This window comes from Bombus pyrosoma, linkage group LG6, assembly GCF_014825855.1.
Source record: "Bombus pyrosoma isolate SC7728 linkage group LG6, ASM1482585v1, whole genome shotgun sequence".
In the NCBI taxonomy this organism is placed as follows: Eukaryota; Metazoa; Arthropoda; class Insecta; order Hymenoptera; family Apidae; genus Bombus; species Bombus pyrosoma.
In genome coordinates this window covers 533,334-549,966 of record NC_057775.1, presented here as the reverse complement: position 1 = coordinate 549,966, position 16,633 = coordinate 533,334, and the positions used below count along the sequence as shown (strand labels likewise).

The following is a 16,633-nucleotide window of genomic DNA, read 5'->3' as shown; positions in this document are numbered from 1 at the left end:
TACAGGTTTGCAGTTGCTCCAATCCACAGCCATAGTAAAACAGTGCTCCAATCCTGCGCAGATCTTCGGTTGGTCAGGTCAGTCGTATGATGCTTCTTGCCACATTTAAACTGTGCAAAAGTTTTTCCATATATTGTGTTAGTTCCGTTGCGTGAAAATATTGCTATTGAAACGATAAATATTTAACGTGAATTTTCATTGTTTGTCATACAATTAATATTATTAAAAAACCATAGAAGGTAAGACCTGTCAATTTTAAGCATTCGCATGCGCTTCATTACTATGGCGGTTATGTTTAAATTCAACGGTTGAAGCACGGTCATATAAACGATCTGGATACTCCCTAGGGGAAAGTGTCCGCGAATTAAAGTCAAAAATCAATATGGTGACAACATTGGGAGTCATTCTGTATATGTGTGACACAAATATGCATAACATATGTAGGATGTAACTAGGGAATTACTAGAAAATGCTCCTGATATTGTCATCATATTGATCCTTTTTGGTTTCACTCGGCGGACGTCCTCATCGTGCTCTCGTCCATGCTTTTAGTATAGGAGTGTCCAAACCTGTTTGTGCAATCGTGATTGGAAGTGATTCCCGTACGTACGGAATAAAGGGTGTATTCTCTTTCTTTTGATAATTTGTCGGCATTAAATATATATTATATTTATTTATAAATATAATTTTAATTACAGAGCACTACGGTTAAGTACAGCAATTAATATAATGGACATAGACCCTTTCACTCAGGTATGGCACTTTCATTTGATTGTAATGCGTAATTGCAGCAGTAGGAGGTGTTTATGGAATTTAAAAAAAATACCTCTGTTTAATAATTCAAATACTATTTTCGTCAATTAAAATTTTTATCAATATTATTTGTATATCAATATAATAATCTTTCTCTAATATTTTATTTATATATGTATATTTGTCAATTAAATGAATAATAATGATTTATCTTCGTCAATATTTTGTACTAAAGGTAAATTGATTTCATTATGCAGCGTATGTTGGAGCGGGCTAGGTCAAGAAGAGAAAAATTAGATACTCAACTATCAAACGCAGGACATGATGTAAAGAAAAGACGGAGTCCTTTGAAAGATACAAATGCTATTTTAGTTCAGGCTACAGGTACCAATATCTGATATATTATTTTTTTTATATATAATAATAGATAATATTTATTTATATTTACAATAAAATAAAATGCTGATAAATAGTTCTTTTATAACATCTTTTAATATCAAAAATTTTAAGTTACTAAAAGTAAGACTCCAACCAAGTCTCCTGCCAAAATATCAACAGAGAACATATCTCCAGCAAAGTCTTCACGAAAATCTGTATCTAAAACTGAAAGTAATCAGCATATAAATAAAGAGAATAGAAACATTGGACTTTGCAATGTGAAGTCGAAGTTACAAAGACTTGGCAAACTATATTCTGGTAAGTCACGTTGTATACACCCACACAGAACTCGGTTTAAACTGGTTTCTAACACTACTTTATTTTGATATTCACCTACATATGTATACTTATCTCACTCCATATGCTTTGTGTATGAATGGTAAACACAATTGCTTTATTAAAGAGTTGTTCTAATTTTATTTTATATTTAATTAATTTTATTCCATCAATATACTGTTATTATAAATAGTTATATGTTAGTATTAGTTTATTGACTTATTATTGTATTTTTGTGCAATTTATAAAATATCATATCACATAATATATTCTCTCTTTTTTGACAGATGACAGTAATGAAGAACTGAGTTCTCCCATTCATAAAACGGAAGAAAAATTTAATGCAGAGGAGGAAGAAGAAGTTGTTGAACAGAAACTATCCAAACGAGGAGCTAGACTTGATAGATTAGCAGCTCTTGCTTCAACAATTAATAACTGGGAAGATGATCTTTCACATCCAACTTTGGTAAATAAATTATCCATATTAATTTATATATTTTAGACAACTAATAGTTTAACGTGAATCATTTATAGGTCAAACCAGTAAATAATAAAGTAGAAAGAATACAAGCAAAACTAAATGAGCAAGTAAGATCTATATTAGAACCACAACCAAGCACAAGTGGGTATAACAAGGCAAATAGAAATAGTAAAGGTAGTAATTATAAGAAAGAAGAATCTTACTGTACAAAACAATTGAAATGGGATAAAACTATATTGGACACATTAGTAAGTAATTTCTGTTAATAATAAGCAAATTTTACTATCTAATAGATAGTTTGCTTCTTGTATATGCCTAAAGCTTTTTGAAAGTTTTCTGTGAATCAATATGTACACTCTTAAAAAGTGCTATTTATAGCTTGTACCTTTCTTACTTTTTCTTATATATAACAATTGTATTGGGAGTAAAGATGGAAATTTATTGCAAGTAGTTGAATCTGTTAGATTAAAATACTATTTACAGGAGGCTCAAGGCTTTAGTCGTACACAAAGCGATACTCGCCTTGTATATGACTATAAGTCTTGTTCTCAGGGAAAAGATGCGAGTCCTTCGAGTTCATCGCCTAAACGACTTCAACAAAATCCAGAAGCTGTTGCAACAAATTGTGGAGAAAAATATTATAAAAAAGAAATTTCATCAAAACATACTGATAACAAAAATTCTAATACTCCAGAGAAAACATCAAGAAATGCAACACCAAATACAAATGGTAATCGAGTAACGCCTAGATTTGGTTATAGTAGCTCTCCTAAGAGTCCTGCTCAATCTAGTCCAGGTTCAGTATTGAGCAAAGCTTCGTTATTTGAACCTAAAACCACAGAAACTAAGATGAGAGATCCTACACAAATGACTCTTTCTGAGAGGATGGCAATTTTTGAGAAAAATAAGGGAGAAGCACCATTATTACCCAAGGCACCTCTTGCTATGTCTATACCACCAAAAAAATTACAAGAAAAAGATAAGAGTAACTCATCGACAGTGCATCCAAACAATAATGGAGGTAGATATTAAAGAGTAATTATACAAAAATATAGATCATTGTAATTCAGCAGTAATAAATTAATTTTATCATATATGTGATGACTTTATTACAGCAAAGGGACCTAAAGCTGATATTCCCAATAATACTGTTAATGTTCAGCGAGAAAGATTTGAACAAGGCTTAAATATGCAAGAGCTAGAAAATAATATTTTACATAACACTTATCTGGAACGACAGCGTGAATTAGATATGCTACGTTCCCGTTTTAACAGAAACAAAGAAATGGCACAAGCAGTTACTGGTTCATACATAAGAACAAGTGAAAGTAGTGAGGGAAAATCAAATTCACCTAAAAATTCTCCAGTTTGTCCAGTAAAACCAACACCTGCACCTGTAAGTAGATATTTAATTTTTACATTGTTTCTAAATGCATTTCTAGTGAAAAGAGAATTTATGTTTGGCATTATTTTTGCAGGATTATGGTGTACCACCTCCTCCACCACCTCCTCCACAATCGCATCTTTCTAATGAGAAGTCAATTTTAAATCAAAATAAAAATTCACCGAGTAAAAGACAAGGTATAAATTATTTATATGAATGTTATATATTTTTGATATCTTTTATTTGTAGTTCATTTTAATTTCTCCTATTTCAAAGTTATAGGAACTCCATCAAAAGCAACACAACAAGCAAAAGTAATGTCTGATATTAAACGCATTCGAGTTGCTCTACCTAAACCTGGACATCTTTATCCTAATCTTTCCGAAATTGAAAGTGCTGCAGAAACAGGAACGGATACAGAATATACTGTTAACAATACAGAAGCAGAGACTGCTACTTTAGATGAGAAAAGTGGTACAGAAACGAGTACAGAGGCTGAATACTATGTGGAGGTAGGATGCTATTTAAAATATGAATATAGTAATAGGAAATTTTATGTGATTTGTATAATTGTTATACATTTAATATAGGATAATGAAAGTGAGATTGAAAGTGAAGAAGAAAGTGGAGAAATGAATACTAGTCTTGGTAGAAGTATTTTACGTGCTGTAAGTGAGCAATCTTTCTTAAATAAAAAGGTATATATAAATATTTCAAATTAATACTTGTAATACATGGTAAAGTTGTATATATTTATTATTGTAATATTTTAATGACACAATTACAGAGATCAATTGACCCAAATCCAGATAGTACAACTTCTGATATTTCAGTGTTGAATGAAATGGATGAGTATTTAGATGAATGCCTTCCACTACAGGAAAGGTATGATGGAAGCTCTTATACAGAGGAGGGGCCAACTCCTCCTAAAGTAAATAAGGGTGGTAAAAGTCCATTAATGTCTTCAACAAGTTTCAAATATAAAGAAGGGTAAGATAGAAAGACGATAACTAAATATTGGTGTTTTGACGTTTCTAACAATTGAAATTATTTGTCATTTTTTTAAGATCACCATATCGTTCACCTACAATAATAGTTTCTCCAGTATCTCCTGAAACGACAGAGCCTTACATTGTTGATGGTGACAATTGTGAGCCGTTACTACGCAGTGTCAGTTTTTATAGACGACAACAATCTCAAGTAAGCTAAATGGATATAAGCAGTAATTCTTAAATTTGGAATTAAATTTTTCAAATCTTCAAAGTTGAAATGTAATATTAATTATTAAAATAATATTAGACGCCAAAGACACCAGTACGGATAATATCGAGAACACAAGAATCAACTAATACTATTCCCAATGAAACACAATTTGATCCTAAAAACGAAGCAATTTTAGTGGAAGAAAAAGTGAAACGATTACTAGATGAAGTATGCAAACAACAGACAATTATTAGTCAAGCTAGTCAGGCACTGAATTTATGTACTTCTACTGTGGAGTTCAATGGTTCCATGGAACAAGTTGAAGGAGAGAGATTGTTGCTTGTTGCCAGTACAGTTCTACCAATTTTTGTACAAATATTTTCATTAATTATATATTAACTAAGTAACATAAAATATATATTTACTATTACAGCTCATAGAAGACAAGCTGCTCTGAATGAAGTTCAACGGTTGAAGGTAGAAGGTACTTTAAAACCTGTTACTTCTACACCCGAAGTACAAGAAAGTGGTTCTGTAACAGTTTCTGCTATTACTTTACCTCTCAAACGAGATTATTTTCGTAATATGGGTACAAGTAAGTAGAATGTTCAAAGATAAAATTAAAAGCCATATTTAAAACCAGAGAGATCTATTTCCTTTAATTTTTAATTCTAGGTACGTGTTATCACTTTGTTTGTTTGATGCGGTATTTAGAAGAAGTAGTTGTTACGCCTGTAGTTGTAGCAGAACCTGGTGATTCGTGTCTCCGATTTCCATCCACATTGAAACTAAATGATTTATATAATGACTTTAAAATTACTATTGAAATATACTCATTACAGACACAACCAGAGATTTTACCACATGAAATCAAGTATCATATTAATAGTGGTAATGGAAGTAGTAATAGTAGCAGTAATTGCAATAAAAAGGTGAGTACATGTTTTTGTGTATGTATAAAAGTTTACAGAGAATTTATATTTGATCATATTTGATTGAGAATTTAAATATCTTGCAGTTGGCAAATAAAACTCCAAAGAAATTTTTGAAACAAGAAAGTCGATTAGTAATGCCCAGCTTGCAAAGTCCAGCTGGGCCATCTGCTGTTAGATCTCCAGCTTTTCAACTATCTGGTTACGTCATTTTTAGTTTGAAAGAAATACATCGACAACAATTCACATTGAATAAGGTAAGTACAATTAATAATTATTCATTTAGTAGGAATTATTTGATGCAAATCTCGATCTTTTAATTGACGCTTTATAGGTACTGCCACAATCTCCATTAGAAGGCCGATTACAGATGTATGTTTCATGTGAACTTTCGGTAGCAGTTGAACATAGAGGATTTCTTACAATGTTTGAAGATGTATCTGGATTCGGTGCTTGGCATCGTAGATGGTGTTTGCTCAAAGGTCCTACTTTATCATATTGGAAATATCCTGATGATGAGCGGAAAAAGGCTCCCATTGGAAGCTTAGATTTGCAAAGTAATTCTTCATTGTTTTAATTCATTGCGGTATATTATATGATTTAAATATATATATTCCATTGTTTTATATAGGTATTAGTACAACAAATGTAGGATTAGTTCCTCGAGATATTTGTGCTCGTCCTCATACCTGTTTGCTTGAAATAATTAGAGCTACAGAACCTGAAGATGTTGATAGTTTAGTTATGGTTAGAAATGGTCCGACAACGACAATTAGGTAAGTGTTTTTCAGCTATTTTATTTGATTAATAATAAAATTAATTAATCTTTACTTGTTCTTAGGCATCTCCTATCGGCCGATACAAAAGAAGATAGATTAGAATGGTGCTCAAAACTTAATAAAATACTAAATCTGATACATGCATGGGGTGGGCCATTGACATTATCGCAATAATTTGTAAGTAAAAATATTAAAAAATCGTAGCGTGTCAAAGTGCACTTACTTATCCGTGTAGTGCGTATACACGTTTGTACGCAATATATACTTTTGTATACTAAATGACGCAATTAAATTTTGATTGAAGATAGCTTATCTATATGTATTTGAAAGCTACATATTATAAATTTGATAAATCATGACAAAAAGGTTTTTGCTAAAAACTAATAATACGAATAGTTTTTAATATTAGAAAGTTTAAAGTATAAGAACAGCACAATTTTAATCAAATAGCTATTGATAAGTAATGTAGTAAAATATTTTTCATCATGATAAATAATCTCAAAAAACATAAGGAGTGTTTTTCCTTGTAGTAAAATAAATTAAATTAATTTTGTACAAAAAGCAGTTGCAAAACAAGATATGAAAATGAAAATTATTTATTAAAATCTTAAAATATTATAAATTATGTATGATTTAAAATGGCTTCATCTTTCTTATAATGTGCTCTAATGAATTAATATGATCATGAAATTGAACCTGATTACAATTTTTAATCGTAGGTTGCATCTGAACCTATTGAAAATTCTAATTATGTATCTTAGTACTAGATGTGTAACGTAATTCTTATATTGTAAATAGAAAAATAACAGTGTACTAATATGGCCACTAACAAATATATAGTCAAATACGCATATATGTAAACACAAACAAAGTACATACCATTTTGTACGTATAGTATAGTATCGCTTAAAAATTTTGTATCTGAAAAATTTTTATATTTTTTATTTTCCTATATAAAAATTTTGTTTACATTTTATCATCGTTAATCATTTAAAATAAAAAATTACCAAACAATTTTTTTCATATATCCTTTATCAGTCCATAGAATTCGTCGCTTATTTATGTATGTGTCAAAAAGAAAATTGTCGTAAATGAATCAGTTGACCTCGTTGCATGTACTCAACACTCTTAAAGGGAGATTGACAAAGTTATAACTCGTACATGTTAATTTATGTATATATTTATTTGCACAATTGGTGTTCTGTTACATACATACAGTAAGGGTACAAAAAGATTACTCATTTTCACACGAATTCTAAAGCGTGTAAATGAGCGCTTCGTCGTCGCCTCTTCCAAAACAGGTCGTGAATGGAACTTCTAACGCCTCTCGTTCAAAATGTTTACCAATAGTTCCTCAGAACTATTTAAAATAACTTGTTTATACAGTGGCACGCGTTTCACAAATGCAATCAGAACATACATTGCCGTACTATACAATTTTTTTGTAGAATTTGTAATGTTAATAATAAATTAATTTTCTTTTAAATTCACTCTTTTTAAACTTTTGTCAAATTCCATTATAACATCGAACATTCATTCGATTTCGTGCGTCCTCTTTGATCGCTGTTATTGTCATCTCAAGTTATAATTTCAATGTTAATAAACGTGAACAGTAAATGATAAGTACATAATGCCGAAGAAAATGAACTGATTGCTTCGAACCGACGATCAATACTTTCGAGAATGATCACGCTTGTGAACAGTGAATCGCGTGCCATGCGATTTTAAGGTACGTATACGATTACTTTAATACACTTATACTAGCTTGTGTCGATGATCGGAAAGCCCTAGATAAGGATAGCGCGGAACTTCAATTCTTAGGTTTTCCTATTTCGAAACGAGATTAATAGTGGGGTGGAATCCATCCTTGTCAGCGGTGTAATCAACCCTTTAATCAAATAATTATGTTCTTGATATATCTTTTGTAACTATTAGAACGGAAAGGTGTAATTTTTCTGATTATAACATTTGACGATAAATTACGAAATTACAAAACAGAAGTCTAAAATCTGTAGCTTATAACTTAGCAAGTTATTAATATCATTAGTTGTTAAATTATTATGCAAGAGGATCCAGAATGCACATACATGCCCTTAAACCATTTAAAATTGAAAACATTTGAAATCCTTTCATATTGTTTAAGACTATGTATATTGCCTTTTTTATTATTTTTCATACTTTATGTTTCATTATCACGTTTCATTATTACTCATAGAAAATACATATTAAGTTTTGTATAAGTATTTAATTATAATTAAATCCAGTACATTTTGTGGATATTTACCTATAAGTGTGACCATCTGGCGCTGTGAAGGAGAAGCTACCGGTAACATCAAGGGATTCATCGTCAGTACCTTCGTTTTTCAATTCCGCAGTTTCTTCCCTCTTTTGGCCATCGCTCTGTTCGTAACTAAAGTGATATCCACCTACTCCAATATTGTTTTGCTCCTCCTGTTTTACTATCGTGATTTCATTTGGATTCAACTGGGGCGCAGCGAGAGCTCCCACTATCGCTGTCACGAAGATGAGGATCTATACAGATTTATACAAATAAAGGTTACTTACTGATTTAATAACATTACCTTTTAACTGTTACTAATTTCCATTTTGCAAAAATATTCAATTTTTCTTTTATAATTGTATATTCAGAATTGTATGTAAAAAAATTAACTTCTACTTCTTCCAGATTTACAAATTAATCGTTTGTAATACTCTGATACGATTACCCCACATAAATACATCGCAATTCGACAACGGTTTTACCAAATGTTATTTTTATAAAATTACGTGTCACGTTACAAAACGTGAATGTTGAAACCCAATGTACATCTCAGTTCAATCTGAGACTCATCACTACCATAGAAGATGTTTCAACGATTTTATTATGTAACCAGCATGTAATCGGTCGATTGGGCATGTTCTGTCGAGACTCAAACCCGGACTTTTTCGACGATTTCTTCTACCACTCGAATTATCCAGACTATAACAATAAATCCCGAAGAGTGTCTAACGTTTCAAGATACTACCTTACTGTGTTAGGTACAACGTAATACGGATAAAATATATCAATACATGGATGATGTTACATCATATCAACGCTCACATGCGAAGAATATAATTGGAAAAAATATATGGTTACGGTATCACAATGGAAAATGTAATCGACTTTAAGGTAAATTGGTTCCGAACTCGAAGCTTATTTTTCAAGCAAGATTCGCAACGGTCCGTTATCGTCTCTCGGCGAAATTACGATTAATCATCGGTGCGTGAAACATCGCCACACGCACAAATGTCACAGTCCTCTTCACTTTCACTGTTACGTAAAAAAAATTTCGGAGTCTGCGGGGCCGAAATCATCGGCTGCTCCCTATCTGTAACGAGAGAACGCGGAACGGATTCAAGCGACGCCTAACGTGTTACGATTTCTTCTTGTATCTAGATGCGCAACCCACCGTCTTCATGGCAAGAACTTTCTCGTGCGAACTGGACTTTTCTGTCCCTTCGTCCTTAAACAACGACCGATACGTGATACCAAGGATCCACGGTGCATCTGCCTTTATATAGCCGGAAAATCACGGGTGTTGCATCCCCACCTGGCATTAGACTTGTCGGAGATTCGCGGATCAGTCTCTCCCCTAACGGTGCTAAGATGCATTCGCGATGCAACGGTGCAAGTGTCTTTCCTCCGGAGAAGCGTTTGTTGGCTTTGTTAATACGCTCTCGCGCTGTAAGAAAGTCGAATATCCCGATAGAAGTTGTAAACAAGCATAAGAAGAGTTCTACAATGTTGAAGCTAAATTATTATCGAGAATTATGAGAAAAAAGAATGTTAACACAATGTAATAAGGAAGAGATATTTTTATTTATCCTATTTATTCAAAATGATAGAAGTACGCATGACAAATAAAAAATGTATCTGATGACAAGAAGCGGCGTTAGAAATTATGTCATTGTATATGAATATTAATGAAATAGTGATAACACATTGAATTGTATTTGTGCCTTCTTTTCTCTCTTTTTATTTACATTGTTTAAATAATAGATCAAGGAAACATTTGTTCACGGAATGGAAATACATAGGCTTACTATTGATGATTATCATAGGTTACCACTGACCCATGTGGCAGAGAACATGTTAAAGACATTCGTGTTTATGAGTAGAGTTAAAGCGTAGCCTGTTCGCTTCTACGTTGTTTGGTAAGGTATTATTTGCATGTTTCACGTTTGACTGATGTCTTTGTCTATTATAGGTGTGATCTTTGCATTACATGAAAATAGTTGGTGTCGATAAAGAAAAATGACATTGTTTGATGTGGGAGGAGGAGGATTTTTCTGGTGAAAGGTCTATAATAAATATATAGCTGCTAAATGTATTTTATAGTCAGATAGTTGGCTTATTATATAGTGAGTTTAGCTGCTGATTATACACTAGGGCTCGTTTTTGTCGTGAGCCTTCAGTTGTAAAAATTCAATGTAATTTTAATTTTTTTAATTGGTCGTCTCATTTTTTGGAAGACACGCCATTATCGTTTGTGATAGATGTTGTTATATTTCATCCTAAGAAATTTTATTTTATAATATTGTGAAATATTATTATTCCTCCAACGCAGGTTTCTTTCCACAAGGAACTTATCTTCCTCTTCTGTAAAAATATATTTTCTTTTATAATGAAAAGAAAAAATATTATCCATAGAGCATCAGTTATTTTATTGATATGAAAATCATCTGTCTGAATAACACCATTAAGACATCATCTACCTTGTGCAATAAATTACCTGCACTTAATAATAATTTAATTTTGCAGGTATTAAATCTCCTCGATAAACGTTCGATTAGGAAATGGCAAATTAGCGAAAGAGTATGCCAAAAGATTTTTTCACGTGTTGACATTAAAACGTATTTCTGAATGATGTGACTGTTTAATGAAATCGATTGCATGTTCATTAGGCAAGTGGTTATTCTCGGTCGAAATGGCATTTGTGCACCTGCTATCCCTGCCATTCAAATATTACAATGAAACGTATCTTTGAACTGGACTTTACTGAAGGAACTTCGTCAGCAATGTCAAGGACCTTTTGCTTCTCTGTGTAGTAAAACGATAGTTCCTGTTCACACAGAGTATATGAGTCGAGTCACGTCAAGTTCATCTATGTTTAGATTACAATAACACTTACCTTGTAAATTGAACTCTACTAAATACAGGTAATCGAGAAATTCGTCTACACTTACGTCTATTAACTAAGAATTTTATAAATAGTCGAATAGTCGGATTCAAAAATTATCTTGTATTTTATTGACACAGAAACATAAAGAGTCAATTACAAAAAGATTCTTCATCGTTCAATCATGGTGCCAGTTGACCACGTTGAGCATACATCTTTCATTTCCCAATATAAAAATAAAGTGACGAATAAAATCCCGTCATCATTTACTATACTATCACTTTGGATCAAGTTTACAAGCTATCGGTACTAACTGACTGTTTCCTTTTTTTAATAGTTTAAATAAGTAGTCTCTTGGTTGTGACTTCTGTAATCGATAAGATAATGATTCATGATATTTTGTATCGATGTAATTTCAAGCGGTTTTCTCTCTTTAAAATGCAGAATTATTTATTGAAGAGATTCTTACACAGTTCCAGGTCTCCTCTGAAGAAAATAATGAGCTGGGATGTTCATGAAATATCGGCACACAGCAAGATGTACCATTACAAGCATGATTGAAATCCGAAGAATCACAAACATGTCATCCAATAAATTTATAGCTAATAAAGAAACAATTTTTCTCACAGACTATAGAAAAAAATATTTAGTCCCGGAAGGGCTAATCAATGTTTCAAAAAAATCGTAACAATATTACGAGAAGCTGGAGATGGCTCGTTCGTAATAGTAACTCTTTTCTTTTTTCTTTTATTCTTTTCGTTGAAGAGGAGACGTGGACTTAACATCTAACTCACAAGATGTTAGCGATTTCGTAACCAGGATGATCCCAGGAGACTCATCGGATAGACAAAGGCGTAGGAACCGCGGCTACCTGTTGCTTTACAACCGAATGTGAAAGCCGAATCTGCAAACCAGCCAATACCTACCCCCCTAGCTCGTTTGGTCGTCGAAGTCGAAGCCTCGAGGCAACGTACACGCGGCCGTGCGTCCTTGGTAATTGTGACATTTGCTTTTCTCGGCGCGCGTACAACGCCGAGAAGAGCCGAGGAAAGTTAGTGACGTAACTACCGGTGACCTTGCCATTTCAGAAGAAGATACGGAGGATGCCTCCGGCTACCGCGTCTCCAGGCATCTTCTCTCCTTCCCTTCACTTCTTTTTCCCCTTCCTTTCCTTCCGTGGATGTTACAGTGTATCGAAAATCATACATATTATACAATTCTCTCTTTCGTCTCTTTTCGCCTCGAAAAGTAAAAATATACATATGCCTTCATTCATAAGTCACTTTAGAAACATTGCCAATTTTGAATAGAAGCCTCATCGAAGTAGGTTTTTTAATAAGATTCCAAATCGAGAATATGGGAATTTATGCGACTGTCCTCTTCATTTCACTTTTTCTTAGGTATCTCTTCGGTTATGTAATTTTTTTATATTTGCTATTATAATGTTAACGGGCGTTGGAAGATTGAACGTAAAGGATTTCAGGTAAATGACCTATTGTTATTAATTCAGTATTTTCTTTCAGAATTACTCATACAAATTTTGTTTTACCTACGTTTAATTTATTCTAAATTAATACTGGATTACAAATATTATACATAAAGAGAAATTGTTTTTTGTTAATAAGATTAATAACAAATAATTTCTATTTCATCTGAATTCTTCTCTATCAAATTTCAAAATAAATTTAGTTTTCAAGATCAGAGATTTTTGTTTGAAAACCAATTTCCAATTATATTTCAAGCGAAAAAGCTTGAATCTAATCTCAACCTTATTTGAATTATTTTATTGTTGTATTGAATCTGAATAGCTTAAATTGCATTGCATTTGACTTCTGATAATTCCAATCAATATTAATATTACGCAGTTCCTCGACGATACAGATCGATTAGAATTCTTGCCAACTGTACGCGTCATTCTGAATGATTAACGTTCAATGAATTTTTCTTCTTGAACAAAATATATTTGTTTGCATTGATAATTGCATAAAAATGTTACTGGAACGTCTTTTATTCGTAATTAAAAATTTATGAAACCTAAGAAGTTGCTAACTATGTTTTCACATTTAATGACGGTTCGTGTTATTTCAAGTAGATGCCATAATAGACGGTCAAAGGGACTTCGAGGCATAATGAGAAGCATCTGAAAGTGAAATCGTTATAAGGATATTGAAATGTCAGTTCAGTCATTACTTGTACGCATTTCCGTGTAATGATCATCTATTTTTTATTAATTCTCCTTTCGAAAATATAAATTCGTTTGTATAATTTAATTTTTGCTCACAAGTATCGTCACTAAAGATATTTTAATTTAACAACAATAAAATAAATATTAGTGATATATTAAATAACTTTCTTGTGTAATTTTTTAAATAATAATTTATCATTACATAGTTAGGAAACTAGTAATAAAAAGTAGTTAATGTTATTGCTTTAAAAATAATATGTAGTAAAATCTTCCTTTGAATTTTTATTTTTAGATTGTATATCATCCAAAATATTAATGAAGATGAATGATTAATGGATTGAAAACGACCATATATAAACTGCGAATGTTTATGCAACTTCACGGTTTACTTAATAAAAAAATTGAACTTTGATGTTGTCAGAATTATACTTCAACAAAATTGTTAATTTATCTCTTTCTCTCGTTTTCTTTTGGTTTAATTTTATATTTTTTATTTTTTGTAATGAAGATCGAATTTTTATCCATCAAGTTTAGTGAATAGATTAACAGATATTTTTTAAAGTACGTACATTTTTCAGTAAGGATTAATTACATCTCGTTAGATAAATCTATTGTAATGTTTCCAAATGTTTTTTTAGTAGCATTGTCAATTAATTATTATCGGTATCGATGATTTATGCCTGTGTCATCGATTTCAGGAAATATGAGAGGAGTGAGGGAAAAATTATTGGAATAACAGGTGTGACTGTAAATTGCATATCTAAGGAAATTAATATGGTAATAAGTACATAAAGCATTTAAATTGAACGGTAGTCAGCCAATAAGAATATATTTGTACATATACTTTAAACATGATTGTTCGTTTTCGATATAAAGAGTGAAAACATATGAAATAGTTTATATATAATCTATTTGAAACTATCGTAAGTTTGTTTGAACAAATTAAAATAAATTCAAGTCCATAATTAAAAGTCTGAATGCGCAAAATACGAATTGTGAAGTTTATCAAGCGAAGGTAACGATACTACCGGAAATCGCGATCCATTCTTCTTGATCTCGTTGCAATCTATACAATAAAACAACTTTGATTTTACGTAATCTTTAAATATTCCATTGCGTGTTACAAGAACCTGAATAAATATCTATTATGGTGAATTTCCCATCCACCTGTTAACTTTAATTTTCCGTGCGATAATCTGTTCAAATGCAAATGCGCAGACGTTGTCCAATTCATTATTGAACGTTTCTTTAATGTATTTTGTTTAATGGACAGTCATGTTGGTCAACGTGTATAATTTGAATTGCACAAGATTTTAATACCTAGAAAATGTTAAATGTATAAGGTATCGTGAATATTAATAATTTATAAAGCATTATTACTTTTAACTAATAAATTTGATAGCAATAACACTATTACTACTAAATTTTAAAAGATATTTATATTTTTGACACACTTTAAGAGATCTGCTACTTAATAGTTTAAAAGAATATTATATTATATTATATTATATTATATTATATTATATTGAATATCGTAATGTATAATAAAAATAAAAAGTTGAGCAATTTAATTAAGCGGAATATACTTTCGAATTAAGTTGTCCAGTAATTATTTACGACAATATCATGAATTCTTTATTTGATAAATGAGAAAAAGATGCATTTAATTTTAATATTAACATTTTTAATGAATGTTTATCATTTGAGAGACGTTTACCTTTAATTAATTAATCATCGTCACTTTTTACATTAAAATTGATGAATATTGTAATTTTCTCTATGACTGTGCATTCAAGGTCGAATAAATGTATCCTCAGTTGAAATAGCGGAACATACGATAATTGCACTACGTCAGTAACTTATTTATTGTTAGATGCAGCTGAAAATAATAGAATTTCTTTCTACAATATTCTTATTGTCGTAATAAAACCCCTATTGAGTCCTTAATTGAAGTTATTTCTGTGCAGGATGACAATATGAGATTCACGCTGTTGCAACTCGTTTCTATATATAATATTTAATTTGATAATTTAAGATGACGAAATACAAACATTTAAAAGAGGCACTTGACTCTTGCGTCCTTTAAAAGTTATACATTGAAAGTAGCTTCTTCCAGTAGAATGTTATTACGTTTTTATTATAATCTATCACAGCGAATACATACATTCCTTTACATCATCTCTAAGGTTATATATTCCTACTGATTAAAAATTATGATGAAAGTCATTTTTAAGATTTTGTAACTCTTATATCGGGACTGGCTCTCTAGCAAATAAAGTGGTTTATACTTCTGCATTTTTATGCAATAAAGACGTCAAAATAATGAGACTCGAACAATTAACGTTTCTATAAATAATTAAGATAAACAGTAATTCTTATGATTGATATCTTCGCATACTTGGTATATTTGTGTACATTCTTTTATGACTTTTATAATAATTTTATTTACAATACGAATAATTCGTGAGTAATGTAATGAACATTTAATTTCATTTGTTTCAATAATTTTTTAAAAATAAAAAATAATAAAAAGAAAATATTTGGACCATGATAAATCTATAGAGATTAAAAATAGCATAAATTCACATGAATATTAAAGAATATTATACCACATCTATTAAGAAACAGAAATAACAATAAACTTTAGTAAGATAACAATACAATTAGATTTATAAAAAAAACATGGTTTTCTCGTACAATTTTTTTATATATAGTAAGCAGTACAATATGCTATTGTTATATTTTCAATAACTAAAAAGTTAGTAAGCGTTTCTTCTAATTACCGATTCATCATTAATTCGCACACTTTGATAATATCGTTATCACAAACACAATATCATCACAAACTGACCAAACTATTTATATGCTCATATGCTGGTATATTTCAGCAAAACGCGTTACGCGACTGTATCTGCTGCGCGAACCATTAGCATTCTGTCGATTTGCAAGATACATAGAAAGAGCGGAGGATTTAATTTCGCCAGCAGCGTAAGAGAACGCGACGATAATTGCACAGTTAATTTGCTTAGCCGCGAAACGT

General features: G+C 31.2%; 2 protein-coding genes and 2 long non-coding RNA genes across 9 annotated transcripts; 2 read left to right on the top strand and 2 right to left on the bottom strand.

The window, feature by feature from the left end:
* The first annotated feature begins 4 nt into the window (after window positions 1-4).
* Window positions 5-7,222, top strand: LOC122568203 (anillin). 6 transcript variants are annotated; one of them, XM_043727666.1, is made up of 21 exons: window positions 84-239; window positions 553-602; window positions 699-753; window positions 1,011-1,137; window positions 1,264-1,449; window positions 1,755-1,933; window positions 2,002-2,196; window positions 2,432-2,969; window positions 3,064-3,344; window positions 3,427-3,529; window positions 3,609-3,844; window positions 3,923-4,030; window positions 4,120-4,322; window positions 4,400-4,532; window positions 4,632-4,884; window positions 4,969-5,130; window positions 5,211-5,467; window positions 5,554-5,724; window positions 5,802-6,024; window positions 6,099-6,243; window positions 6,309-7,222. In XM_043727666.1, exons 3-21 carry the CDS (start codon window positions 730-732, stop codon window positions 6,418-6,420), a joined length of 3,636 nt encoding a protein of 1,211 aa, XP_043583601.1. In that variant the 5' UTR covers window positions 84-239; window positions 553-602; window positions 699-729; the 3' UTR covers window positions 6,421-7,222. The 6 variants fall into 6 exon arrangements, with proteins under 6 accessions (XP_043583602.1, XP_043583601.1, XP_043583599.1 ...); XM_043727664.1 differs by having other exon boundaries at window positions 348-602; XM_043727667.1 differs by lacking the exons at window positions 84-239; window positions 553-602 and adding an exon at window positions 5-77.
* A 188-nt stretch (window positions 7,223-7,410) lies between these two features.
* Window positions 7,411-9,840, bottom strand: LOC122568205 (flexible cuticle protein 12-like). The gene is made up of 3 exons (XM_043727671.1): window positions 9,699-9,840; window positions 8,531-8,778; window positions 7,411-8,134 (listed from the first exon to the last, which is right to left on the bottom strand). Exons 1-3 carry the CDS (start codon window positions 9,705-9,707, stop codon window positions 8,074-8,076), a joined length of 318 nt encoding a protein of 105 aa, XP_043583606.1. The 5' UTR covers window positions 9,708-9,840; the 3' UTR covers window positions 7,411-8,073.
* A 131-nt stretch (window positions 9,841-9,971) lies between these two features.
* On the top strand, window positions 9,972-11,854 carry LOC122568207. The gene is made up of 3 exons (XR_006317011.1): window positions 9,972-10,443; window positions 11,051-11,104; window positions 11,194-11,854. It is a non-coding gene; the product is annotated as an uncharacterized LOC122568207 (long non-coding RNA).
* Window positions 11,855-13,861: 2,007 nt separating this feature from the next.
* On the bottom strand, window positions 13,862-16,494 carry LOC122568206. The gene is made up of 3 exons (XR_006317010.1): window positions 16,377-16,494; window positions 15,311-15,472; window positions 13,862-14,913 (listed from the first exon to the last, which is right to left on the bottom strand). It is a non-coding gene; the product is annotated as an uncharacterized LOC122568206 (long non-coding RNA).
* Window positions 16,495-16,633: the final 139 nt, after the last annotated feature.